Consider the following 26,726-nt stretch of genomic DNA (forward strand, 5'->3'; position numbering starts at 1 on the left):
ATATATAATTACATATTGTTTTTGTGATGAATCACTATGCTTTCATTATGTTCAATTTGTAACAGTGAAAATACATCCTGCATATCAGATATTTACATGACGATTCATAACAGTAGCAAAATTACAGTTATGAAGTCGCAACGAAAATAATTTTATGGTTGGGGGTCACCACAACACGAGAAACTGTATTCAAGGGTCGCGGCATTAGGAAGGTTGAGAACCACTGCTTTAAATAATTAGTTCACTGCGTGCAGTTGCGATTAGGACTAATGTATAAGAATCTGATTTACACATATCCTTTCAGAAACGCATTGGCTGAGTACAGGTACCTTTGTGGTGTGCACAACCTCGGGAAAATGTGAAGAAATATGAAACTAGGCATTAGAATCTTGTGGGGGGCGCTGTACCCATGGAGGGAGGTGAACGCTCAAGTGTGTGTTTATGTAGATGAAAAGGTTCACTGTATTCCGAGTCCTTAAGGCCCCAGGAAGCAAGCTCATTAGAAGTTAGGGAACGCGGGGAATATGGCCCAGTAGGAGCAGGAGTGGGTGGTCTGGAGCACAAGGATGGTGGTGTAAGCGGAGACAAGGGAATTCGTTCAGTGAAAGCCAGTGAATGCGTTCATGGGGCCTGCCTACTGGTTTCCTTGTTGAGCATTTGTTTTCTCTTCAGGCAACACAGTCCCTAAGCATCTCTGAGCCTCCAGCATGTGCCCGCAGACTGCTGCATGCCGGGGAAGCAGAGACTCGCAATCGTTCCCACCTCAGGGAGGTCACAGTCCAGGGGGCAGACTTAGGTGTCAGCGTGCAGCTGTGATTATTGTACCTCTTTGGTCGATGAGGAGAGTAACACTCAGAAATTCAGAGCTGTACGCTTTCCATGGCTTAAGCCGAACTGCCTTTGAAATGCATCAGAGTTCGGACCATTAGCTCCATGGCCCTCACTTCCCTAGGCTCCCACCAAGGGTTCGTTCTTATTCCCCTGCTCTGCCTGCACGTGGTGAGAAGCATTAGTCTGCCTGCTGGGGTCCCCGAGAAGACGGGTGTGCACTAATAGATTATATGAAACGGAGAATTTAAAGTTACACTTCCTAGGATAGTCACCAACTCTCAGGATCCAAAAAGGACTATTCTAAATATGTAATTGCCACACCTGTGTCCGTTTATGAAAACTGTCTCGTGACTTCCACTGGGATAAGGAGTCTTCCTTCTCCTTGTATGTCCATCCTGCCATCCTGCCATCTTTTGGGGGGAAAAGAGATGATTCTGAAAGAGAACATTTCCCAGGTGAACAAGGAGTTTCTTAAGAAACGGGCCTGTCCCTCAAGCCTGCCAGGAAGTGTGTGTTTTCTAGGAGGAACTGGGTTGTGGGAACATTCTAATGCATTCTAATGTGTTTATCTTTATTATTCTAATGCATTCTAATGTGTTTATCTTTCTCCAAGCAGATTTCCAGCACAAGTTCACGGTCCAGGCCTCCCCCACCATGGATAAAAGGAAGAGCCTCAGCAGCAGCCGCTCCAGCCCTCCTGCAAGCCCGACCATCATCCCTCGCCTTCGAGCCATCCAGTGTGAGACTGCTTCCCAGATTAGTTGGGGCCAGAACCTCGGGGGCACCTGTCCCCGACTCTGTCCAGCCACCGACTGGTCCAGGCTTGCACCATCCATAGCTCCTGCCACTTCTCCTCGACAGTGTGTACATACATGCACATATGTACGCGAACCTCAGCCTCCCCCTGGTCTCCCTCCATTAGCTTTACCGCTGCCTCCTCTTCCCCTTCCTCGTAGTCAGATACCAGCAAGGGTTCTGTGGGTTCTGTGGGTACAGAGCATTTTGGTGTGTGATGTAGATACAGGTTGGTACCGTGGCCTGGGCACCTTGTGCGCTCTGCCGTATTGGAGGCGTGGTTGTTTTTCTTTTGTTCTTGCTTCCCAGGGAAGGGTGTTTTCAAAGTGTAGGTCCTAAGAAAACTTGCCAAGTATTTTATGATAGGCCAAATCTGGACCGATTTCATTTTTCTGGCGGTGCTTATTCAAAAGAATTGATATATACACTCCTTGTGGTTCTAAAAGGTTGGATGGGCTCTGGAGACAGATGGACAGCATCCCCATTTAAAACTACTCCTTGTAGTTTTAAAGCATATACATGTCACATGCATGTGTGTGTGTATGTATAGGAATGAACTAGTTTCCCTGATTTAAGGGATTTCATTTTTTTAAAAAAAATCCCGGATTTCTGGCTTTCCTTGAAAAATCAGACCACATCAGTGGACTCCCTTTTGCGGTGGCCACAGGTGGCTGGCAGCCGCGGAGGCTTCCACATGCTCCGTATTTTGCCTCAGTTCCCTCAACTGCTTATTTGTTGGCAACTGGCTCACTTCACTCATTTGTGGAATAAGCCAAGTCTCTGAAGCAGGTGGGTTTCAGCCCACGCCCAGAAGAGTGTTCTTCCTGTTATCTCTTCTATTTCTCTAGGCCCGTTCCTTTCCCCTGTCCTCCTCCTCCGGACTCCCTTTTCCAGAGCCTCGAAACCCTCATTTGCTTCCTTTCCACCACTTTCCTTACAAAACTTTCTGCACTTCACACCTCCATTGCCCTTTATCCCCCCCCCCCCCCCACACACACACACACACTCTAGTCCCACCCAGCCAAACAAATGCCTCCGTCAGACCTGTTTGGAGCGCTGAGGGCTGGCTGGCCTGCGCTCCAGCTTTTCGTTGGACTCATGAGAACCTAGGAAGGGTTCCCACGTCTGGTACTCTGAGAATGCTAAGTGAGAGGGGGCTGAGAACTCCATCACTTTCCTGGAAGGCTCCACATGGGCACGGAGTTTTTAAAGAAATGTGACTTCTTCCCGGGAGCTCCAAGTGTGTGTGTGTGTGTGTGTGTGTGTGTGTGTGTGTGTGTGTGTGTGTGTAGAGGCTGGTTTAGGGGGCTGGTGGGGAGCGCTGTCCATCTGTCTCCAGATCCCATCCAACCTTTGTTATTCACAGTGACACCAGGTGAAAGCAGCAAAACCTGGGGCCGGAGCTCAGTCATCCCGAAGGAGGAAGGAGAGGAGGAGGAGAAGAGGGCTTCCAAGAAGAAGGGACGGACGTGGGGGCCGGGGACGCTGGGTCAGAAGGAGCTTGCCTCGGGCGACGAAGGGTAAGAGCCAGATGATGGGAGATTCTCATTTGAAGACGGGGCACCTTTTAAAGCTACGGTGGGAAGTACCTTTTTCTCTATTGTGCGTTTCACTTCTTCCTCAGAAATTATGAGCTTCTCGATCTTTACAACAGAGTTTGCCAATTTCCTTTTCCCCTGGAACCGCCTATGATAGGGGCCGGCATACTTTTTCCATAAAGGGCCAGATAATAAATATTTTAGGCTTTTGGGCCGTGTGGTGTCTATGGTAACGGCTCAGTTTTATTGTGGCAGTGCAGAAGCAGCCACAGAGCACGGACGAGATGGAAGTGAAGAAGAGGTAGTGGGCAGGAGGTAGACCATGAGTGACAGTTCACCGACCGCCAGAGGAGTGCTACTCAGAGAAGCACATACCCTGAGGCTGAGCCAGGTGGACAGAGTTCTGCTAGAATATTGTAATTAAACCTGGCTCTTCCCCAACACATCTGCTCAGAGGAAAGAAGGAATATGGATTAGGGGGCCCTGTTGACTGGAGACTCATCCTGAAGCTGGGGCAGGTAGAATAATCCAGTCCTGGTAGAGCAGTTAGGTAGAACTCAGGGCCACTAGAACTTCTTTTAGGCCCCACTCCAGAGCCACTCTGATGGGTGTGAGCGCCCCCTCTGGGCAAAGCGCAAAGCACGCCTTGGTGCCTTCGATGTGCTTGTGTGTGCTCTGTGGGCTTGTGGCCTAGGACTCACATTCTCCCGGTCCTTGTCCTTCGGAGGCCAGGCATTTGTAGTACACTAGTGAAGAGCTTGGATGCTGCCCCTGAGCTCCCTGGGTTCGAATCCTGGCTCCACCATGCCTAGCTGTGGAACCTTATGTTTTCTTATCCATAAAATGGGGATTATATCCATACCCGTCTCATGGAGTTGATGGAGGAGTAATTAAGCTCATCTTTGTGAAGTGCAGAGAAGATTAGCTGGCTCATCGTAAGTAGGTGTAAAATTTGCTATGCTTCTCCCATGCTTTAATGCAATTCTATTTCATACCTGAAGAACAAACACAATGGTTTATACTTCTTATTCTTGGTGTGAGAATCTACAACCATGGCTTTTTTTTTTTTTTACTTTTCCTGGTGTGACTATAAGCAGCAACCTGCCTCACCCTTTCTAGTGGCTTTCCGAAGAGCTTCTAAGGTTGAATAGCAGACTTCTAGGTGCCCTCAACCTATAATTGGCCTCCATGTTCCTCCAAACACGAAGATTTCGTGTCCAAAATCTAGCTCGCTATGTCAGATCTGAGCTGAATGTGAAAATACTTTGGTTCGTAAAGGATTGACTATCTGAAGCCAGGCTTTGGAGATTGCTAGCTACCCTGGGATAGAAAATTTAGGGCAAACTATCTAAGCTGTGAAGACCCCCTGAGGATGGCACATTGCTTTGCTGCACTAAGTTCTACAGGAGCAGGAGCCCTTGTCTGTCCTCTGTGCCCTGGGCTGGAGAGAAGAAACTCAGTCACTCTGAATCCCATGATATGTCTGACATTAGTGTGATTACAGATAGGACTTACCAGGTTGGCTAAGGATCCCAGTTGTTTCTGTGGTTTGGCTTCATTTAAAGAAGTTGTTTTTTTTTTTTTTTTTTTTGTCTTGCTAATAAATTAAGTTTACTTTGCAATATAAAATGTTAACTTTGGGATTTTCTTCCTCCTTATATACATTTGCTCACAAAACTTTATTTTTAAAGATTTTTTTTCCCAACTCTCATTCGAGGATATGCCTTCATTGATTTTTGAGAGAGAGGAAGGGGGGGTGGGGAGTTACATCGATGTGGAGAGAAATATTGATCAGTTGCCTCCCGTACATGCCCCAACCGGGAATCGATCCTGCAACCAAGGTATGTGTCCTGACCAGGAATCGAACCTGCAACTTTTTTGGTGGGTGAGATGATGCTCCAACAAATTGAGCCACCTGGCTAGTTTTTTGGGGGTTTTTTGTGTTGTTTTTTTTTTGGAGGGGGAGGGGAGAGAAAGAGAGAGAAGCATCGATTTGTTTTTCTACTTATTTATGCATTCAGTGGTTGACTCCTATATATGCCCCAACTGGAGACTGAACCTGTACCCTTGGCGTGTGGTGAGCACGATCTGACCAGCTGAACTACCCGGCCAGGGCTGCCCTTGAGACTTTTGAAGCAGTTCAAAACATGTGACTTCATTTTTCATGATTCTCAATTCCTATCTAAGAAATACAATGGATTCTACTTAGTCTTGAATAAAAAAAACCTCTTTAATGTCAGTAAATTTTAAGAGCCTCTATATGACAATATTTCTAAATTTGGTCCCTGTCAGCTAAAGAAAATATATAGACATAAAGCTCTATTGAATTTAGTAATGTTAAGTGAATCTGCATCTGTATATTTTAAGAACATAATAGTCCACATTTGTAGGGGAGTTTGCAGCCCCGTGGAGTGATGCTGTGGCACCCAGGGACCTTTGTCCCAGGGACGGGGCGGCCCTGATGTGTAGCAGCTCAAGCTGGGCCTTCTTCGTAAGATCCTTTCATGGCGTGGGCTTTGCTGACTGGGCAAGGGGAGGGTGGCTGGTGACGCAGCTCGAGTCCAGCCTTGAGGGGTCTCCTCTGGGAGAGGCTGAGCTGGATATACCTGCTCGACCCACTACTGATTCTCTGTGTTCGTTGAAGATCCCCTCAGAGACGTGAGAAAGCTAACGGGTTAAGTACCCCATCAGAATCTCCACATTTCCACTTGGGGTGAGTCTCATCATCACCCTTTCAAATGTATTGGCAATAACCCTCCTTCCATTTCCTTGTTCTCACAGTGCACCTCATAGAATCCAGCCTCGTTATTGCCAAGCTGTGCTGACCTTTTATTTATTTATTTTAAGCAGTACCATCGTGCACCTTGGGAAAATTCCTGTGTTGGTCTGACTTTACCTTGTTCTTCACTTCCCTGATCACTCCGGTTATTGGGGTTCTCCTGGTACTCTTAGTTTTAGGGAGACCATAGTCTGTACTCTTTGGTCTGCAGCACTGGCTCTGACTATGCTAACCTGGATTTCCTTGGACCCAGAGCTGGAGGCAGTGTTGTTCTAAGGTTAGCGGGCAGAAGTCCCAGGCTAGGGGTTCTAGCAGCTTGCTTATCTCTTGTGGTGTATTTTGGTTCACACCACTGGTGGCTAGAATGTATTCTAGTTCATTGGTATTTGTGATGGCACTTGAAGCAGATCTGAAGTCATGGAAAAACTTGGTTCTTCTCTCTCCCTCAAGAGAAACTGGGAAGAGTGGGCTTCCATTGAATGGCTTTCTAGCCCAAAAGTGAGAGCCACCTCAGGTTCTAATCCTGGTATCTCTAGGGCAACCACAGCACAGATTCCTGTCCTTCCTCTCATTGTCCTCAAGGGAAAGGCCAGTGTTTCTGGGCCCCTGACTCCCCCCACCCCACCCCCAACCACACACACACCTATCAGGGGGTTGGTGGGCTTCCCAGTCTGCGTCTGGAGTTGCTGGCTTGCTAGTGTGAGCTGATTCCAGGGATGAAAGCGAGCTCCTGTCCTTTTGCTCTCCAGTCCCAGACAAACCGAGGGCTCGCATACAGCATTACGTCCTCCCCACATAGGTCTGTCCCAAAGTGCACTGGGTTGGTGCAGCTGTGTTGGTTGGTTTTTGATTTTGGAAAGTGAATGGCTTTGACAGTTGCCTGAGCATGCCATAAGCTTGGAAGGAGGAATTGAGAAATGATGTGAGTGGAGCCACCTGGCCGTCTCTGCCCACTCCTCTGCCCAGGGCCTGGCTGGCATGGCATTGCAGTGTTTCTGATGTCACCCGTGTGTTGTATTCAGTGTCTGTGGATGGATGGCCTCTCCCTTAAGATGGACTCAGGGTAGATCCTGGCCGGTGCTGGGCAGTCCTTATTCCTTCTATCCTCTTCCCGGCCCGCCCATCAGATCCTTCCACAGCCCTTAGCAGCATGTGAAGGGGGTGGGTCACGCCGCTGCTTTTCTCTCCCTGCAGCATGTGCGCTTTTGTCAATGAAGCAGGTGGGCTCAGTAAGGTTTGTTGCCTGTTCCCCAAGGCTCTAGAGGGCTCTGGTGTCATGAAGGGAGACACATTCCCACAGGCCCATGGAACTGAGGGTGGAGTAAGGGCAGTAACCAGTATTAATAGTGTCCTCCTTTCCCCTTCTGTAGCCTCAAGTCCCTGGTAGATGGATACAAACAGTGGTCGTCCAGTGCCCCCAACCTGGGGAAGGGCCCTCGGAGCAGCCCGGCCCTGCCGGGGTTCACCAGCCTTACAGAGATGGGTAAGCATTGCCCTTGTCTAGACTCTCTCCCTGTTCCCCCAGGGAATTCTTGCCAAGCTTCTAGGACTGTGTAGGGTCCTCAGTATTATTTCATGGGGTCGTCCCCTCTTTTACTCAAATCCTGGCCCCCCACCTTTTTCCCTCTTCGTTTGCCCTATTCCCATTTCATTAAATCTTCCCAAGTCACTACTGCTGCCATGGAGCCTGCCCTTGGCCTTCTGTCCCAAGGGGCCAGTCAGGGTCTCCTTAGGGCAGTGCAGAAGGGTGAGGCCTTGAATCAGGCATTTCCCTTTTCTGGGTCTGTTTCATCATATTTCAGTGCAGGATGTCCATAAAACAAGAGATGGTGGTAGAGGCTGCCGCAGTCTTCCTCTTAAGGGAGATCACTGAATGGGTAAGGTCTTCTCCAGGCTCTCTCTCAGAGAGTCATCCTCTTATTTATCTCTGTAGATTCCCAAGGTCATAGGTCAGTCTATAGAGAAGGCTGGCCTTCACCCATGGAGGGGATTCTACTCCTTTGCAAGAGTCCAGTCTTAAGACAAATTCTAGGCTGTCATTCTAGAAACCCAAGGTCCCTTGCAATTCCAAAGTGCAAAAAAATTAGGGATGTTTCTGTCTATCCATTGTTCTAGGAAACTCGCTGCTCTTCTTGTGTTGAGGGTCCCTAGGAAAGAAGTAGGAAATTGGCAGATCTGCTTCTGCAAGTAGGGAAACAAGCTCTGGAATGGAGAGTGATTTCTCGCTGGTCACAGTTGAGTGTGGAGGGGTAAAGCCCTCTTGGTTCAATGCCCAGTCCCCCATCTCGCCCATCTGAGTATTTGACCTCTGCATCCCTGACACTGAGCCAGGAGGCCTGGGTGGGGGAGAAGGACCAGAATCTTACTGTTGCTGCTGCATTCCCATTTTCTATTTCCCGTCTACTCTCAACTTCACAGACGATGAGGACAGCGAAGGCCCAGGGAGTGGGGAAAGTCGTCTACAGCATTCACCCAACCAGTCCTACCTCTGTATCCCATTCCCTCGTGGAGAGGATGGGGATGGCCCCCCCAGTGACACAGCCCACGAGGAGCCCACCCCAGTCAACTCAGCCACCAGTACCCCTCAGCTGACGCCAACCAACAGCCTCAAGCGGGGTGGCGCCCACCACCGCCGCTGTGAGGTGGCTCTGCTTGGCTGTGGGGCTGTTCTCGCAGCCACAGGCCTAGGGTTTGACCTGCTGGAAGCTGGCAAGTGCCAGCTGCCTCTCCCAGAGGAGCCTGAGCCACCAGCCCGGGAGGAGAAGAAGAGGCGCGAGGGACTTTTTCAGAGGGCCAGTCGTCCTCGACGGAGCACCAGCCCCCCGTCCCGGAAGCTCTTCAAGAAGGAGGAGCCCATGCTGTTGCTAGGAGACCCCTCTGCCTCCCTGACACTGCTGTCTCTCTCCTCCATCTCCGAGTGCAACTCCACACGCTCCCTGCTGCGTTCGGACAGCGATGAGATCGTGGTGTATGAGATGCCTGTCAGCCCGGTGGAGGCCCCACCCCCGACCCCTTGCACCCACAACCCCTTGGTCAACATCCGAGTGGAGCGCTTCAAACGGGACCCTCACCAATCTCTGACTCCCACCCACGTCACCCTCACAGCCCCCACGCAGCCCAGTGGTCACCGGCGGACCCCTTCTGACGGGGCCCTCAAGCCAGCGGCTCTCCTGGCCAGCAGGAGCCCCTCCAGCAACGGGCTGGGCCCCAGCCCCGGAGCAGGTGAGTCCTGCCCCCTCCTCTCTTCTCTTTCCTGCCTTTGTGCCTTCCCCAAGGGTAGGGATGTTAGAGTGAACTCCATTCCTCCTCTGACTCAGCCAATCCAGATGGCTGGTCTGTCCTGTGCCTCAGGGGGTCTTCCCTGAGGAGCAAGAGAGGCAGGTTCTAGGAAGGACCAGAGCCGGGGTTTGGGCTCCTGTGGACGCTGGGGCCCTGGGCCTGGGAGAGCACAGGGCAGTGCTCTGGGCCTGGATGCAGAGGGCCAGTGTCAGGGTACAGGAGGGCGGGAGCCTAGCTCTGCTTGTTCCCTGCAGAAGAGATTGCAGTTCCCGGAAGGAGCCTGCCCTGAACTCGGACGGGTGTTTTTTGCCGCATAGCTGTGCTCTCGCCTCATTATAGCATTAGTACAGGCACACTCATAAGGCAAGCCTCCACCCAGGCCTCCCGCCCTTCACCACTCACCCCTGACTCATGCCTGACTCTTCGGAAGTGGAGGTGTGTCCAGGTAAATTGCTGTGCTTGCGCAGGGGCCTGCCTTCTCCATCTGACACTGGTGACACCTGGGCACGCCTGCACCCTTCCTGGGTCTGTCCCATCACTAGCCCTTCCTCCCAGAAGACCTGAGTCTGACTTGGAAGCCGCCTCTAATCCAGTACTTTTCAAGGGGATTGCCTATAAATGATCATTGTATTCGCCCATTCAGCTGTCTCTCCCCTCTTTAGATTTTTTTTTTATAAAGGAACTCATCCTTTATTTTTTTAAAAATATATTTTATTGATTATTTACAGAAAGGAAGGGAGAGGGATAGAGAGTTAGAAACATCGATGAGAGAGAAACATTGATCAGCTGCCTCCTGCACAACCCCCACTGGGGATGTGCCCGCAACTAAGGTACATGCCCTTGACCGGGAATCAAACCTGGGACCCTTGAGTCCACAGGCTGACGCTCTATCCACTGAGCCAAACCGGTTAGGGCAAGATTTTTTTGTTAAACATAAATATGTGACCTCTCCCTATATTACTCCCTTTTTTTAGGTTTCTGATACCTAGCTTTGTCCTCATCACATGTTTATTAAATGGATGAACTGGGAATAAACAGACATTTCCTTAAGTCATGGGTCAGCAAACGTTTTTGGTAAAGGGCCAGATGGTCAGTATTTTAGGCTTGGTGGGACATACAGTTTCTGTTGTAACTGCTCACCTCCGCTGCTGCAGTGGGAGAGCAGGCAGTAGGTGTGGCTCTGTTCCAATAAAACTTTATTTACAAACACAGGTGGCTGGCCTGCGAGTTGTAGTTTGCCAGCATCTGCCTTAAGTCATTTTATTATAGCTATAACCCCCATGTGTCCCATTATTGTTGTCAGATATAGTGACCATGGTCTTCTAGTTCACTGTTGTATTTTCCAGGGCCTCCCAACACACTGCATGGCACATAGTAGGTGCTCATTAAATACTTGTTGTTTGTGTTATCCCAAGTGAGTAGGGCCTTGGCAAGGTGGGGATGGAGCAGAGTATACCTGGCCCAGAAACAAGGGACCCTCATCTGATGCCACTCCCTTTGTCTTTTTGACCAGGAATGTTGAAAACCCCCAGCCCCAGCCGAGACCCAGGTGAATTCCCCCGTCTCCCTGACCCCAATGTAGTTTTCCCCCCAACCCCGAGGCGCTGGAACGCACAGCAGGACTCCGCCTTGGAGAGACCCAAGACCCTGGAGTTCCTGCCTCGGCCTCGTCCTTCCGCCAACCGGCAACGGCTGGACCCCTGGTGGTTTGTGTCCCCCAGCCACGCCCGTAGCGCCTCCCCGGCCAACAGCTCCAGCACAGAGACACCCAGCAACCTGGACTCCTGCCTTGCTAGCAGCAGCAGCACTTTGGAGGAGCGGCCTGGGCTCCCTGCCCTGCTCCCGTTCCAGGCGGGGCCGCTGCCCCCCACCGAGCGGACGCTGTTGGACCTGGACGCCGAGGGCCAGAGTCAGGACAGCACTGTGCCACTGTGTAGAGCTGAACTGAGCGCACACAGGCCTGCCTCTTATGAGATCCAGCAAGAGTTCTGGTCTTAGCACGGAAAGGCTCAGGGTGGGCAAGGGGGACGCAGGAGGAGATGGGGGAGCTGGCTGGCACAGCCCTTTCTCAGAGTTGGACCCCTGAGATCCAGTCCCACTTCTTGCACTGATAATGCACTTTGAAGACGGAAGGGATGGAAGCAGAGCCACTTCAGAGGGTCGCTAGCCCTGTAGGGCCTTTTACCTGTGTCCACTGGAGGGGCTGTGGCTATCAGCTCTGGCTGTAGGGGAGAGGGGTACGTGCATGTCCCCCACCCTCCACAGTCTTCCTCGCCTTTAGGGTGACCCTGCGGTGTCACTCAGCCAAATCTGTCTGCTGCTCCCTCTCCTCAGCCCCTGGGTATGCCCAGGGCCTGTCCTGGGGGCCCTGTTAGCCCTGAGTTCAGCCTTCCCAAGCATCAGTATTGGACGTTCTGTGATTGATTTTATTTCTCTTCCACATTCTTCCCCGACACCCATGAATCAGAATCTTGTTTGATGTGAGCTTTTCTGTGTCCTAAGCCCTTCCATGCCAGCTGGGGGACGGATGGACCCGGCACTACCTCCCTGCACTTCCAGGTGCCCACCTATTTATTTGAGCCTGCCCGTGGTAGGGGAGCTGCCTCAGTGAGAGCTGGGGGCGGGAAGGGTGTTAGGGAAAATACAGTTAGCTGCAGTAAAGAGGGTAACGGAGCCTGTCCATCCTTGTTCCTTTTGGCACCCATCTTCTCCCCGGGGCCCACATACGGTCAGGCCAGGTTCCGATACAAACATAAGCTCATCCCACGACCAGTTGCTTGGGATGCCAGAGACCAAGTTCCTCCGTTTGTCCCTTTTGTTGTCTGATCTTTATGTGTCATTCCCTTCCCGCGAGCTTTCCTCCAGTCCCTGGAAATAGTGGACTTTGGGTTCCGTATTTGGTTGGTAGATATCTCTGCATTGCACCAGAATAGCATATGGGGTGGGAGTGTGGGATCCTCGACACTGGGGGTTGGAACTGGGCAACGGTGTTCCTTCTCAGCCAGGCCATCCATTCTGAAATGCCCGTGAAGCAAAACAGAGCCCTTGGTAGTACCTTCCGTGAATGGATGAGTGCGGCGGCGATGATTGTAAGGTGCTCCGTGAGCTGCCGATGGACAGTAACCTCCAAGTCCCGGCACTGGCCACTGGCCAAGGCTCTTGTCTCTGTGCACAGATGGCCCCAATGCTGGACTGTGGAGCCAGGTAGGAAGGACAACAGTGGCCAACCCTGACTTTTCTGGAATTTGATTCCTTGACTTGAATGTTGAGCTTCTTCTGGAGCTTTCTCTTACGCATCTTCACTACTCCACTCACTCTGAGGCCTCCTGCATCAGTGAGGCCTCCTGCGTCCGTGGGAACAGTTGTCTCTGAGTGGGGGAAACAGCGTGATTGGGAGTAGAGTCCTTAGGTCCTGCTCCGCCCCCCTCAAGACTCTGTGTGTTGCTCCACCGCCTTTTATCGTGGAACGTTCCTCTGGAGATGTTGGTGGCCAGCCTGCAGGCTCCTTGCTCTTGCTGCCTGAATGTCAGAACGGGGAGAGCGGTGAAGCAGGTCCAAGTGATAGACATGGTCACTGCTCTCTGCACCTGTGACAGACATCCTGCCGAGGGGATGGCTTTCAAATCGTTCCTTGTTTTATGAGCCCACTGGCACTTTGGTTCAAGGGCCCCACCTGGTCTTGGCTGGGGAGGCACTATTGGTTTTGTGGCTCAGGGTCTGTTGTTGCATCTCATCCTCTCTGTCTTTGTTCAGTGAAGCCCACATGTAGGAGATTGTTTTTGCCCCATTCCCCACTCCTTAGCTAGGAGGGATAAACTGTGAGTCCAGCCAGGACTCCTCTTCATTCCTGGTGGGAGAGGGACACAGGTGGTCTGGTCTGTGCCCCTCCCTGGACTCCGCATAGCTCCAGTCCCAGCCACTAACACATCTGTAAGCCACCAACACACCTGTAAGCCACAAAGCGGCTCTCGGGGGGAGGTGGGTGCAGCCTGCAGCGTGATCCAAACCATGCTGACTCTGGATGGTGCTCTGTGGTGTGAGGCAGGGATGCTTCCTTTGCTCATGTTCTACCTTTTGCCATTTTGTTAGGTGGTAGCCATCTTTCTTGGAAGTGTAACCGACACAGCATAAACCGAGTGACGGCCATTTGCCACTGAGTGACAGTTGAACCCCGCTCTTACTCCTCCATCCAGGAGGGAGCCAGAGGCTGCGTCTCTGCTGAGGGAAGCACTACAACTGCCAGAGGCAGCAGCGGGGTTCTTCTGAAAATGCTTCCGTGAGTTTCCATGATGATGAAGGCGTTACCGTCTCTCTCTGCTGGGCCCCTGGGATAAGGATCCTATAGGGTAGCAGGTTTGAGGTACTTTCTGTCTATTCAGGTTCCGTGGCCTCTGTGGTCATGGTCAGGCTCACGCCTTGAACCTGGGGACCAGGCTTCCTCTGCGACAGCAATAGCCTCCCTTTCCCCTTTTCTCTCTCCTCAGAGACTTCCCCTTACTCTTGGCCGGTGCTCACTACATGGACGATGCTGATAGGAAACAGACCCTGTTCTCTGCCCCTTATCCTGAGAGCTGTTGGCTCCTTCCACTGATGCTAAACAGATGATCCTTCATTTACCGCCTGGGGCCTCCAGGCCACTGCTGGGGCTGAGTGGATGTCCTAGATACCCTCATATGTTATTTCTAAGAGACGTTGGTGTGTGCTCTTAACTTCCCATCCTTTAGTATCCTGAGGGTTTGGTGGTGGTGGTTGATGATGATGATGATGATGATGATGGTGCTACCTTATATTTGCACGACTCGGAATAATGCTAACCTCTCCTCCTGACCTAGTACAAAATTACATCTCTTTCTTCTACATTTGATGCCCTTGCTGGTAGAGAAGGGAAAATGCTTGAAGACAAAGGTTCAGGTGAAGAGAAATGAAAAAGCTGCTTGGGTGGATTTCTGAGTCGGGCACCAGGCTCTGAGCCCTGAACACGTTGGCTCTGTTCCTCACTCTGCTTCTGCCGTCTGACCTCGGGCTTGTCTCTTCACTCTCGGATTTCCTTCCTGCAAAGGCCGCCGTCCCCGCTTCCCTCCCAAGGGCAGTGAGCACAGGATCAGCAGGTCAGTGAGGACGGACTGCTGAGGGTGGCAGTGTGGTTCTCACCTTTTCCTTCTAGGGACTTGCCTGCCATCTCCTCCTTTGTCTTCTGGAAGAGGAGTGATTGGAGGTTGGCTTTGCGTGACTAACAGGGCCCATGGTCAGGCCCGTGCTCTTCTCCTGCATTTATGTAGCACCTGATGTTTACAAGCCTCCTTCCAAATTCCCCCACTTACCGTGCCCGGCTGATCGTCTCCACCACTAGTGTCTCCAGAGGAGGAAGTGGCTGGGGGCAGCATCGGAATGACAGCGTGGGGTCTCTGATTTCTTGGAGGCCCTCCCGGAGTCTTATTTGTTCAGAGACTGGAATCAGGCCACATCCTGGAGGAACCTTCGGGACAGGGTCAGCTGGCCTGTGGGGCATGTGTCATGGTGTGGGCTTCCTCACACAGCCCTTTTCCCTCAGACCACGATTGCTCAGGGACGTGGTGGGGCACCCGAGGACAGCGAGGCCTGATTTTTTTTATTGATTTCAGAGAGGAAGGGAGAGGGAAAGAGATAGAAACATCAGTGATGAGAGAGAATCATTGATCGGCTGCCCCTGCACACCACACACTGGGGATTGAGCTCAAAATCCGGGCACGTGCTCCAACCGGGAATCGAACCGTGACCTCCTGGTTCATAAGTTGATGCTCAACCACTGAGCTAGGCCGGCCAGCTGGGCAAGGCCTGACTTCTTGTCAACACTCTTGTTCCACAGCCCCCACATTGGGCCTCCCTCCCTCCCCTGCAAGGAGGGAAACACCTCCTGAGCACCCCTAACTCTTCAAGCTTGCTGTTAACAGCGCACAGGGCAGTGGGTACTGAAGACTGGATGGCTGTGAATGGCTCACTTCTGGCAGGCCCCTCAGTGCAGAATGGACCTTTTCCTTTCATTGAGCCTTTGACTCAGGTGTGTAGCATCAGGCAGGTCAGAAACACTCCATTGCCATTTTTTTTTAAATTTATCTTTATTGTTGAAAGTATGCAGATGTCCCCTTTATTCCCCATTGACTCCCTTCACCCTGTACCCGCCCCTGCCCCCCCCCCCGCCCCAGGCCGTGTCCATGGCTTATGCATTATTGCCTCTTGAAGGATTGGGGGAAGAAGCAGGTGCCAAGTTTTCGGGGGGCGGGGGAGGCCAGGGAGGCCGGGCTTTTCCTGAGGCCTTTGTCAGAGACTGCACCCCTGGGTCAGAGGTGAGAACAGCCTGCAGCTCATGGTGGTTGTGATGGGAAGTGAGGGAGGCCACGGGAGCTGCAGGATTGCGGAGATCTGAGCTGCCCATACACTAGGTGCGTGAGGTTGCAGATGTCTCTTCCTGTCCGTGGGCCTCAGCCCAGCCGTGAGCTGAGGACAGTGCTGCCCCTACCGAAGCACGAAGCCCTTCTAACTTTAAACTGTGTGGTCCTGGAGCCCCCGGTCCAGCGCTGATAAGTCTCACCTTGCTGGATGGCTTCTCTTTGGAGAAAATTATATACGTGTTGGGGGAGGGGGGAAGTGGTTGTAGGTAAAAATATATATATATATATATATATGGAAATAAGCAATTTCGTATGCTTCCACCTGCTAGACCACCGGCCTTGCTCCATGGCTGCAGGCCTGAGGATGATGTCCTGTGAAGCTACAGTTGTAGTCACACGTTCCCAAATGCCCTGCTCTTCCTTCAGACGAATCATTGTTTTCTTAGGTCAGCAATTCAAATGAATAAAAATCCACGTCCGAAAGAACAACCCACTGCTGCTTCCTCAGTCCCCGGCTTGTTCCTGGCCTGGCTGCCTGGGAGCTCACCAACTCAGGCACCTGTGTTGGAAGGTGGGCGGCAGAAATTGGAGTCCTGGCTGATGAAGGCTAATTAACAGGGCTCAGGTGCCCAATTAACCTGACCCAGCCCTGGGCCTCGGGTTGGCTGTGCGGCCAGGTGAGCCCCTCCTAGCCTAGACTGCTCAGACTGTTGACTGAGTGTTTTCCATTTGTCCTGAGGGGATGTGACAGGCCGCCCCGCCTTTGTCCATTTCCAGGCTTGGGCCCTGGAAGCAGCCTGGCCTCTGGGCTTCTGAGGGAGCCCTGGCATGTGCTCTTCCAAAGGCTGGGCTCCCTCCTTAATCTGGAGCCAGTGGGACTGGTCAGTCCTGATTCTCACGGTCTGGTCCCTGCTTCCCTGCATCCCCTGCCCGGAGCCTTGCTTTAGGTCACAACTACAGCTAGAATGAGCCCTGGCTGGTGTGGTTCAGTTGGTTGGAGCATTGCTGCATACACCGAAAGGTGGCAGGGTTTGATTCCCGGTCAGGGCACATACCTAGGTTGTGGGTTCAGTCTCCGGATGGGGTGCGTTATAGGAGGCAACCAATCAATGTTTCTTCGAGAGAGAGAGAGAGAGAGAGAGAGAGAGAGAATGAATAGAGAAGGGTCCAGTGGGTTCTCAGAGCCAGGAGCTTTTCCACATCTTTGTTTCTCTTGGAAACACCCACCTTTCTCCTGACCCATCTTCCCTCCTGACTGGTCTCACCCTCCCTGCAAACACCCACAACCTAGTTTTACGAGACCAATTGGCAGGCGTGGACCTGACAACTAGATGGGTGTTTGAGGACAAGACACTGGAGTACATTCCAGCCCTTTTCTACGATCGCGCATGAGGCTCACATCCAGGAATTCTAAGCCCAGAGGTCAGCTGTGATTGATGAAGGAGAGTCCGGTGTGTGGGTGTGGGGGGGGGGGGGGATATTGTCACTTGCCTGCACTTGCTGGAGGGTGAGACCAAGTTTCCGTTTCAGAGGGAATATGCTGCCCACATCCCTAAGCTCCTGCATGGACAGGTCCTGGCTTTATTTAAAATTCTGATATTGTGCTCAACGTGGATTGTTTTTCCCATTAATTTTAATTTTTTAAAATACTGCACTGAAATACGATTTATCTTGATAGAACTGAGTCGTGGGTGCCCCCTTAAAATTTCCATCCAACGGGAGTACCTCACTGGGTCTGCGGAGCCGCTGGGGCAGAATTGTGAAGTTGGTGATAGGATTTGTTCTGTTTTTCCTGGTTGCCCTTGCTCTACATCCCGTGTGAGGAGGAGTTTTCTGGTAGTATTTGCGTTTAAATAGGAATATGCTGACTGTCATCTTAGGGCAGATTTCATCTTTGGACCTACAATTGGGGGTGACTTTTCCTTGAAGTTCTCCAGCTTCCTTTCAGCCTCCCCCAAACCCTGAGGCCACTTAGAGGTATGTGTGTGTTTTAGGGGCAAAGTAGGCGATTACAGTAGAGAGGGCCGTTTTGATTCTCACCTAACATCTCTGCGACATCCCGGAACTCCCAGAGATGTGAATAAATCGGACTCATTCTCTCTCCCAGATTTCAGAAAGGACAGGTGGGTGGAGGCGTCCTCACTCCCTTGCATGCCTGGAGCGTGTTCAGCGCACTGTGCCTGGGTCCCCGCAAGCCTTCCTCATGTCAGCCATCTCCTTTTCACTGCCGTTATTATTCTCTCATCTTTGTTTCACTCTCATCATTTATCTCTACCTCCAGTGCCAGGGCCATGCTGGCTGTGGCTCTTCTCCGTCACTGTCAGAGTGAAGCATAGACTTAGCCTGGTCTCTGCGTGGCTAACAAGGAATCAGAAACCACACGTTTCCTCTATGTGGGAGGCGGTGTCCTAGAGGTATTATTATTACCATTATTATTATTTTGACTCACAATAATCCTGGGAGGGAAGGTATGACCCCCATCTGAGGATGTGGAAACTGAGGCTCAGATAACTCTATAACGTGCCCAAGGTCCCACACACAGCTAGGAAGCAACATTACTGAACTGCTTGGCTCCAAAGTTGTGCCACTGTTGAGTAGCCCTGGGATAAGGTGGGCCTAGTGTAGGTCCCCCAAGCCTTGAGATGGCTCTGTGTCCAAGGGGGAGCGTATCCTGTGGCTAATCCGTCTGCCTTCGTCCCTGGGCTCACCCAGCAGGACCTGCAACCTCCCAGCTCAGCCGACTTCCTCTCTGCTCCTGGCTGCTCTCTCCACCATTTCCACCATTTTTCGGGGGTTTGTTCCACACAAGGGTTGAACACGTCAATCCCGTAGCCCTTCTCCCCGCACCACGGAAGGCCTGTGGGCCTCGCTCCTGTGTTGTCAGCCCCAGTGGCCCCATGACTGCTCTTAGCCACAGCTTCCACCCCCCTCCCTCCTAGTCTTTTGAGTGTGGAAGCCTTGTGGTAGCTCCTCACTGGGAACTTGAAGCCAGGCTTTTGCCTTTTGTTGCATTGAGAGCCATGTGCCCTTGGTACCCAGTTGTAGCAAAGAGGGGAGTTGATGAACTTGTCAGCTTTCTCTGATTTTTTTCATCACCCACTCTGTACACATACACACACATGCACGCTTGTCTACACGAACCTTTAGTTGACACTGTGTCTGTCTTCAGAGGATGAAGGAAAGGAGCTGGAGATGGGTTTTATCTCACTTTCTTTGGGATTCGCCTCCCCGTTCGAGCCTTTGAGTCTGGGTAAGGTGAAAGGTTGCACACGCGTTCCTTTTGCTCCTCTGTAACTAGCTACCAATTTTCATTCCTAGGTCTTCTCTGCTCCGTGTCCTGTCCGTGTGTCCTGACCCTGTGTCCTTGAGTTCCCGTTTGCTTTGGGATTTAAGTTATTGTTAATTCGTCAACAATATTAAAATAGAAAAGTCCTGAAGGAAACTTTTCAGGTTCTTTCCTTTGGCTGTTTGTTTTCCAGGTACTGTAAATTGTTGACTAAGGATGCCAAGCAGGCTTGGTTCAATGGCTAAACCTCTTATCGTATTACAGTGCAATGCTGGTCTCAGCCTGGTCTCACCACCAGAGCACACACAAACTTGAATAAAACTGGTATAGCAATGACTTCTGGTTTACTGTGGTGCTTTATACATTTGTCCTTGCCCCTCTTTTCTTTGTAATTAAATAAGATGTCCAAGTAACTGGCTGTTTCTGGGAATTTCCACATGTAGGGAAAAAATAACCAGAGAGAAATGGATATGGCACAGGGAAGAGGTGGGAGAGGAGCCCCCCCCCCCCCCCCGAAGGTCCTAGCACCCCCAGCTGGACCACAGGGGCCTTTCTGAAGCATGGCCCTGAGTGACGTCTGTCCAGGTGATTGAGTCTCTTCTCGTAACTGACTTTGGCACAGGTCATGGGTTTTGGCTTTCAGAGCTCTTAGCAAGTGTGTGTTGTCTCTCATCCTCTACCCTAATATTGCTGGTGAAGTTGTGAATGGGGTTAAGAGGACAAACACAGATGGGGTTTGACACTTATAGACAAGATTTGTGGGCTCTGAGTCATGGATTCCTTGTGGTCTTGATAGTCTTAATGGCCCTTATGAGCTGTGTGACCTTGGGCAAGATGCTTAACCTCTCTGAGCCACTTCTGCAGCAAGCTGATCATAGCACAGCCGTTGTGCTCTAACTTTGACTGAGGGTTGGGTAGGATGTGGGTGAAAACAGACAGGAAGAATTTTGTTTGGGGCCATTCTTCGCCTCTTTAGTCCCCCTTTTCATCATTTAGCTGCACGTGGAAAAATGGCTTCTGAACTTCAATATTGACACCCTCATGCCGTGACCTTTCATTTCACTCCATACCTTTCCTCTGCACCCGGGGAGGGGTGACAGTGCCGGATGCTTAGACTATGAGGAGAAAGAGGACCTTTTGCTGAATTTCAAGGTAGGTCCAGGGCCCACATAACCTTTGTAAAGCAGATTGGGCAGAGATGAAAAATTGACCAAACTCCTTGCTGAAGAAGATGCCGTGGAGAGTGCCACATGCCATAAGCCTGTGTATAAATTGTCCCATGTTTCTGGAAAGCAGTATGGCCATGCAGCATTCATTTTATAACATGGGCCCAGAAATGCCATTCAGTAATAAAAACTAGCTATGATGTACTAGGACTTGATCTACATCATCTCACTTACAACATCTCAGCATCCTTAAGAGTAGATCTCATTATTATCTCCATGTTATATGAGGAAAACGAGGATCAGAGTCAAGGAACGTGCCCAAGGCCACACTATCCAATAGCAGGGCTGGGATTTGCACTTGTATCATGAGGATGAGTCGGGTACACACAAAGATTCATTTACAGGCCATCCCAACATTACTGACAGGAGGGTTCAAGTGACTACCAAGGACCCAAAGGAGATTTTTGGGGTCTTCTTCCACCCTCTCCCCTCAGTCAACATAGGATCTGAGAAAGTGAGAGCATGGAAGCTCTTCACAAATCAGGAACCTTCTAAATGCCTACCCACAGGAGGTTTGCGCTTCACTTCTCTGCAAGGCATTTATTGTCTTCTGTGTGCCACACACCCGCTGGACACTGGAGAGTCATAGCTTGTTCAGATGGGGCCCAGGCCTCACAGTTCCCCACAGTTTGATGGGAGAGATTGAAATATACAGAAATCTGTTTCATATAATGTGGTTGGTGCCATGGGGGAACTAGAGGGTGCGTCATGGACTGGCATCAGCCTGAGCCGGGGACCCACAGGCTGCCTGGAGGCTACAACACCTGAGCTGAGTCCTAAGGGATGGAGGGGCGCAAAGGCACGCACACAGGAGATGACACCCTCTCATACTCAGCCGCTCGTCTGTCTTATTTTGAAGGGGATGGCCTGTGATGATTCATGCTGGGTTCCTATTTCTGGTTTTGTGATACAACCATCTATGGTGTTATGTAGCCATTAGAATTAGATTGTTCAAGAATAATTAAGGAAATAAGGAAATGTTCATAGGTTAAAAGGCAGGATTCAAAAACAATTTTATCCTAATTATATGCAGAAAACATATTTCCTTTTCTTTCCACCTTTAAAAAAATATACACTTGATAGGCATAAGAAAAAGGAAGAAAGCCAATCATTGCTGTCTTTATGGAAAGGTATGATGGATGATCTAAAAAATGCTTTTTTGCTTTTGGAATTTTTAAGACTTTTTTTTAAAGAATGAATGCATGTTACTGTTACATTGAGCCAAACAATGATGAATACAGTAGTTTGGATACTCTCCAATGATGCCAGGTTCCTCTGCAGATGTCCCAGAAGCCCAGGCCACTGGCTTCGAGGCAGGGGCCCTGAGTAATACAGTGACTTCAGAAGCCCCCGCTCTTAGAAGGTAGAACTGGGGCCCGGGCCAGTCCAGCTTCCAGTCCTAATGGGCTCTCCCCCTTCCCCCTTTCCTCATCTCTTCCTCCCCAGTGCTGGGCAGTCTCCTGCAGAATGCAAGCAGAATCTAGTGAGGGCACAGGCAGAGGACGTTCTAAGAGAGGAAGTACCAGGGAGGTCTCCTAGAGGGCAACACAGGCTCACTCTCCTCCGAGCGGGGCGGGGCCTACGTGCCCACACCCTGTTTACTTGACTATGGAATGTGCCTCTTTAAGACTGGGACTGATGTGCTAATCCTCTCGGGTCCCCACCCAATCTAGTCCGACCAGCTCAAGTTGGAGGTGTTTTGGCGTAGGAAAGTGGGGTGGTGGTGAGGGTGGGCCTCTGTGGCTCTGCCCTGTCTCCCCCGCCCCCCTCTACACACACACACACACACACACACACACACACACACACACACAGGGTCACACTGCAGCCACCCAATCAGGAGGGGTCCTTACGCAGTCTCAGTGGCAGGCACTGGAGACATCTCTGTGATAAGAGGGGAAAGGGAAGGGTTGGGATAGAAAATTAGCCCTAGAAAATGGGCCCATGGAACACAGGTCGGATCATGCCACTCCAGTTTCTGTAGAAAAGATACACATTCTTTAGCCTGGCCTGGAGGGCCCAACCTGGTCAGATCCCAGCCTCCCTTCCCAAACTCCTACCGCAGTGTCCCCGCCCCCTTGCCCTTCCCCTCCCATTAGGCTGCACACTTTCCTATTTCCCATGAGACCTGATTGATCTTCCAGGGGCAGAGGCCCCCGGCTGGAGAGAGCTGATCTTCTCTCTCTTCTTAAAATTGATTTCAGAGAGAGGAAGGGAGAGGGAGAGGGTGAGGGAGAGAGAAACATCCACCAGCTGCCTCCTGCACGCCCCCTCCTGGGGATCGAGCCCGAAACCCAGGCATGTGTCCTGACTGGGAATCAACCGTGACCTCCTGAGCACACCGGCCAGACAACCTCGTTATGAGCAGACACTCTGCTACTTACCCAGGTGTCTACGCTGAGTGTAACCTAATTAAGTGGTTGAGAATTAAGTGGTTGAATTAAGGTAGGAGAAGGCAAGAGAGAATTAGGCAAGAGAAAGAGGGAAAAAGAAGAAAGGAAGAGAGACTTGGATTCTGCCCTCGAGGTCACAGACTCCCTGGTGAGACCTCCTGTGCTGGGATGCACTGGAGCAGTTGACCAAGCACAAAGGGATTCCTGGGGCCCTGGTTAGTGAAGGGGGGCCAGTTCAAGAAGCATGGACTCCCATCCAGCTCAAGAAGCTTTACCCAGCCTGAAGGAACAGAACCATTCCCCTGATAAATACCTATGGAGGGCCTACTCCGGTTGGGGATGCAGTGTGGCTGACAAATTCCAATTCATTCAGGGCCAGGCAGGTCAATGGGTGATGCATTCTTATAACAACAGGAGGGGGCGGGGGTGGGGGGGACTGTGGCGAATGGAGAGGCATGCCCCATTTAGAGGCACCCGCTTAAAGAAGAATGCACACACACACACACACACACACACACACACACACACACACACCGTAAACCATCCCCCCTGAGTTTTAAAACTCCCGAGAGTGATTGAGATAGAAAATTACTGCCTTTTTGGAGTTGACCATCTAGTGGGGGAAAATCAGGTAAGGCAACAGACAACTAAGGCGCCAGAGACTGTCTGTGTGTATGTATCTATGTACCTATATCTATATTCTGCTGGTGACTCCATTCTAGCACCATCTCTATCTCTATCTATCTATCTAGATGAAGATAAATTGAAAGAAAGAAGAAAGAAGAGAAAGAAAGAAAGAAAGAAAGAAAGAAAGAAAGAAAGAAAGAAAGAAAGAAAGAAAGAAAGAAGGAAGGAAGGAAGGTGTCTATGTTGAGACCTGAAAGATGACTAAGATGGGAACAGTCACTGGTGGTCATGGTTATGGGAATTCCAAGTATTGCAAGCAGCCCATGCAAGGGGACTTTTACCCTCTGCCAGTTTGCTTATCTTGCATTTCTCGCCTCATAGGATGCTCTTTTCTTGAAGTCTTTTCTTTTTCATAAGTGTTAGGGTTAGGTGATGACTGGGAGAGAAAGAGAAAAGATAAATGATAGCCCAGTGTGCTCTGTGGTGACAAAACCAGTGCCTCTCGGGAGCCTTTCTAGGAGAGGACACTGAGCCATGGAAAATAACAGGTGGGGTGAAGGTTTAGGGGATGGGTTCTGGGTGTGGGGATCTTTTTTTGACCCCCATCTCAGAGCAAATGATATTGTTACTGTCATGATTGGCTAGTTAATATGAATAAAGGAAAGAGCAAAAGAAAGTCAGACACTGTAAGCACGGTCACCCGGGAAGCGTCCCCAGGAAGCTAGAGGGTCACACAGCGTTGTCTCTCTAGGGGGTTAACACCCTCCCTCCCCAATCCGGTATGGAATGTTGGGCGGAGAAAGGGGAGATATAGGCACATGTGCAGTCGAAGCCGGGGTGGCACAGGGGAGATGCTTGCATCTTTAAGAGACCCTGGGCTCCCTCATGCCTCTTCTCTGTCAACTCGAGGAAGAGGTGGCCCAGGTCCTCCAGTGCCACATCCGGGCGGTTGAAACAGAAGCCCAGCGAGAGGGCGCCATTGGAGGCCCACAGAGGCAGGTTCACCGGGCGCTTGGCAGCAGCCTCCACGTCAGAGGAATAATCCTGATGAATCTGGGAGCTCACGGTTGTTCAACAATAAGGAGTTAGGTTCAAAAAATGGTGTTGGCTGGTCTCGGACGCTGAGCATGACTGAGGTGGTTCCCAATGTGGTGACTGGAAAAGAGGTTGGAGGGTGGTAGGAGGCGTCCCTGGGTCTGTTTTGTCCAAACACTAGAGAAGCAAGAGACAGGTCCGGGGGCACTGGGAGAGGAGGTGGCCACGCAGCTTCTTTTATAGCTCGAGGGACCCCTCGAGGTCAGATATTCTTCATATGTTTCAACCAAAAACAAGATATTGAAACAGACTGAGTGCAGAAACAGATATGAGGATTTGGCTGTCTTTTGTTAAGCCAGACACTAAAGGGATGTGCAAAACCGTAAAATAACGACACTTTTTTCATATATATTTTTAGTTTTGGAACATACAGTTATTTTTCATTAAAATATTCAACATTTAATGGTTTTATTATGGTAATTTTTTAATGAATCTTTTTTTTGATTTCTGGGTTTTATTTTTGAATACAATAGATAAATAAGATAGATACAACTTGTATGCATACATACACAGGCACTCTGGTATCAATATTTTTAAAAGTAGAGGATTTGAATCACCACCAGATGGCACTGATGAGAATAAAGAGCAGCTCTGTGTGTGTGTGTGTGTGTGTGTGTGTGTGTGAGAGAGAGAGAGAGAGAGAGAGAGAGAGAGAGAGAGAGAGAGAATAAAATTTGCAATAGTGAGTTTTATGGTATGAGATTTCCTAATAACAATGATATTTGTAGACTCCATAGGGGGGAAAAAAAAAAAAAGACAGGCCCAGGGCTTAATCAGTTGGGTTTTCACCATCTAAATTAGATCGGCAGATTTATGCCAAATAATATGTTGGACTTTCCCCCCTTCCTCTAACAAAAGCCAAGCACATTCCTTGGAGAAGCTCCCTGCAGCCTCGGCAACTAAGCAGATTAAGCTGAAAGCGCTCAGTCTTTTCCATTTTGTGTTGCTAATAAGATAACATTAATCTCTGGGGTTTAAGAGTGAAATTTAGGCAGATTTATTCCATTACGGAGTGCATTGTGGAAACCTCACAGTCAGCAGCTTGCTCCCATCGGCCCCTGAAGCTGAGTGGGGGAGGAGGTCGTTGGGGTGGAGTCGTCGGGGTGGGGGTGGAGAGACGGTTGCCTTTGAGAGAATTAGCTGGCCATTGGAAGACAAAATAGTATACATGTGTGAGGAACTATAAGTGGGCGTTGGGAAAACTTGAAGCCAGACTTATTTTTCCTTCAAGGGCCGTCTGAAACAGCTGACAAAGGAGAGGAGTCTTTTTCCAGAAGTGAAGTCTTTACTGGGCCAGCAATCAAAGGAGCTAGCCCCTAAAAGGTGTGTGTGGGGGGAGGGGGGTGCGTGCGGGGGGCGGGGGGCGGTTGTGAGGGCTGGGTCTCTGAATGGATTTAGGAGGTGCTAGAGAAGTGGGTGTAATGAGGCTGGGGTTTACGTGTCTCCCTCTGATATTTAGTCATTCACTCACTCAAACACTGGAACCTGTATCTGTGTGCCGGGCACTATCCTGGGGGCTGGGTCTGCAGTAGAGGCTGGAACAGACCTGCTTCCTACCCTCAGAGGGACTTGTCTGAAACACGCAAAGTCAATACTGAAGAAATCTAGACATCTTCATGCCGCCCCTTCACCACAGACTTTATTAAATGTTTCAAAGTTCACCGACCTTATTCTCTAGTAAAACTATTCGTGCAATTGGCCAAGTGGAACGACAGGTTTTCCAGATGAAGATGAAGGCGGGAATGATACAGCCAGAGGCTCAGAAAGAGTGGGTGGAGATGCTGTTTCCTCCTGCCTGCCCTTTCTCCTTCCCTCCTTCCCTACTTATTGCCACGAATATTTATTAATAAATATTCACCCACTAAGTGAGAAGTGGCAATGAAGCAGAACAAGACATACTTGGTCTCTAAGCTGGTGGAGCATAAGAGTATGCAGTCAAGAACAAAAACACGTTCACACACTGCGGTTCGACGGGGAACAGTGGAAGCACAGTGAGCTGGAAACTCGGGTGGGAGTCAGCAAGACTGTGGATGTGAATGGAACCTGACCTTGGGCCTCTGACGGAGGCTGGAGAGTGATGAGCAGGCATTCAGGAACAGGGGACAGAGCTGTTTGGTGAAGAGCCTTGTGTTGGGGGGCGGGAGGGGTGGGAGAACAGCAGGGGCAAATGCTAACAAAATATTAGGGGCTCAAGGAAGGCCTGTGTGTTGGTGTGTTTTTAATGGCATAGGACATGGTTGCCAGGGTTTTAAATTGCAGTGCTCTAGGCATGTCATTAAGGGAGAAGGCTTAGTTGGCACCAAGTGGGTTACTAAACTGTTGATGGAGCTTATGAGAGTGATCTTCTGATATTAAAAGTCAGGGGCTGAGTATGTGTGTGTCCTTAGCCTTAACCTTGTGTGCTTTTCTTCTGGGCCTCCAAGCTCCAAGCGAAAACAACAACCCCTAGCCCCCCCACCCCCACCCCCTTAATGTGTGTGTGTGTGTGTGTTGGGGGTGGGGGGTTGGG

The 26,726-nt window shown here is 50.5% G+C and overlaps 1 protein-coding gene across 1 annotated transcript in view; it reads left to right on the top strand.

The window, feature by feature from the left end:
• Positions 1 to 19,212, top strand: part of MAP3K9 (mitogen-activated protein kinase kinase kinase 9) — a 79,536-nt gene extending 60,324 nt beyond the window's left edge. Inside the window, exons 7-12 of the mRNA XM_059691945.1 lie at positions 1,448 to 1,570; positions 2,993 to 3,146; positions 5,809 to 5,877; positions 7,314 to 7,426; positions 8,362 to 9,165; positions 10,736 to 19,212. Coding sequence (XP_059547928.1) covers positions 1,448 to 1,570; positions 2,993 to 3,146; positions 5,809 to 5,877; positions 7,314 to 7,426; positions 8,362 to 9,165; positions 10,736 to 11,220 — 1,748 coding nt within the window. The 3' untranslated portion in view covers positions 11,221 to 19,212. The remainder of the gene's footprint in view (positions 1 to 1,447; positions 1,571 to 2,992; positions 3,147 to 5,808; positions 5,878 to 7,313; positions 7,427 to 8,361; positions 9,166 to 10,735) is intronic.
• The last annotated feature ends 7,514 nt before the right edge of the window (positions 19,213 to 26,726 follow it).

Source organism: Myotis daubentonii, chromosome 1, assembly GCF_963259705.1.
Source record: "Myotis daubentonii chromosome 1, mMyoDau2.1, whole genome shotgun sequence".
In the NCBI taxonomy this organism is placed as follows: Eukaryota; Metazoa; Chordata; class Mammalia; order Chiroptera; family Vespertilionidae; genus Myotis; species Myotis daubentonii.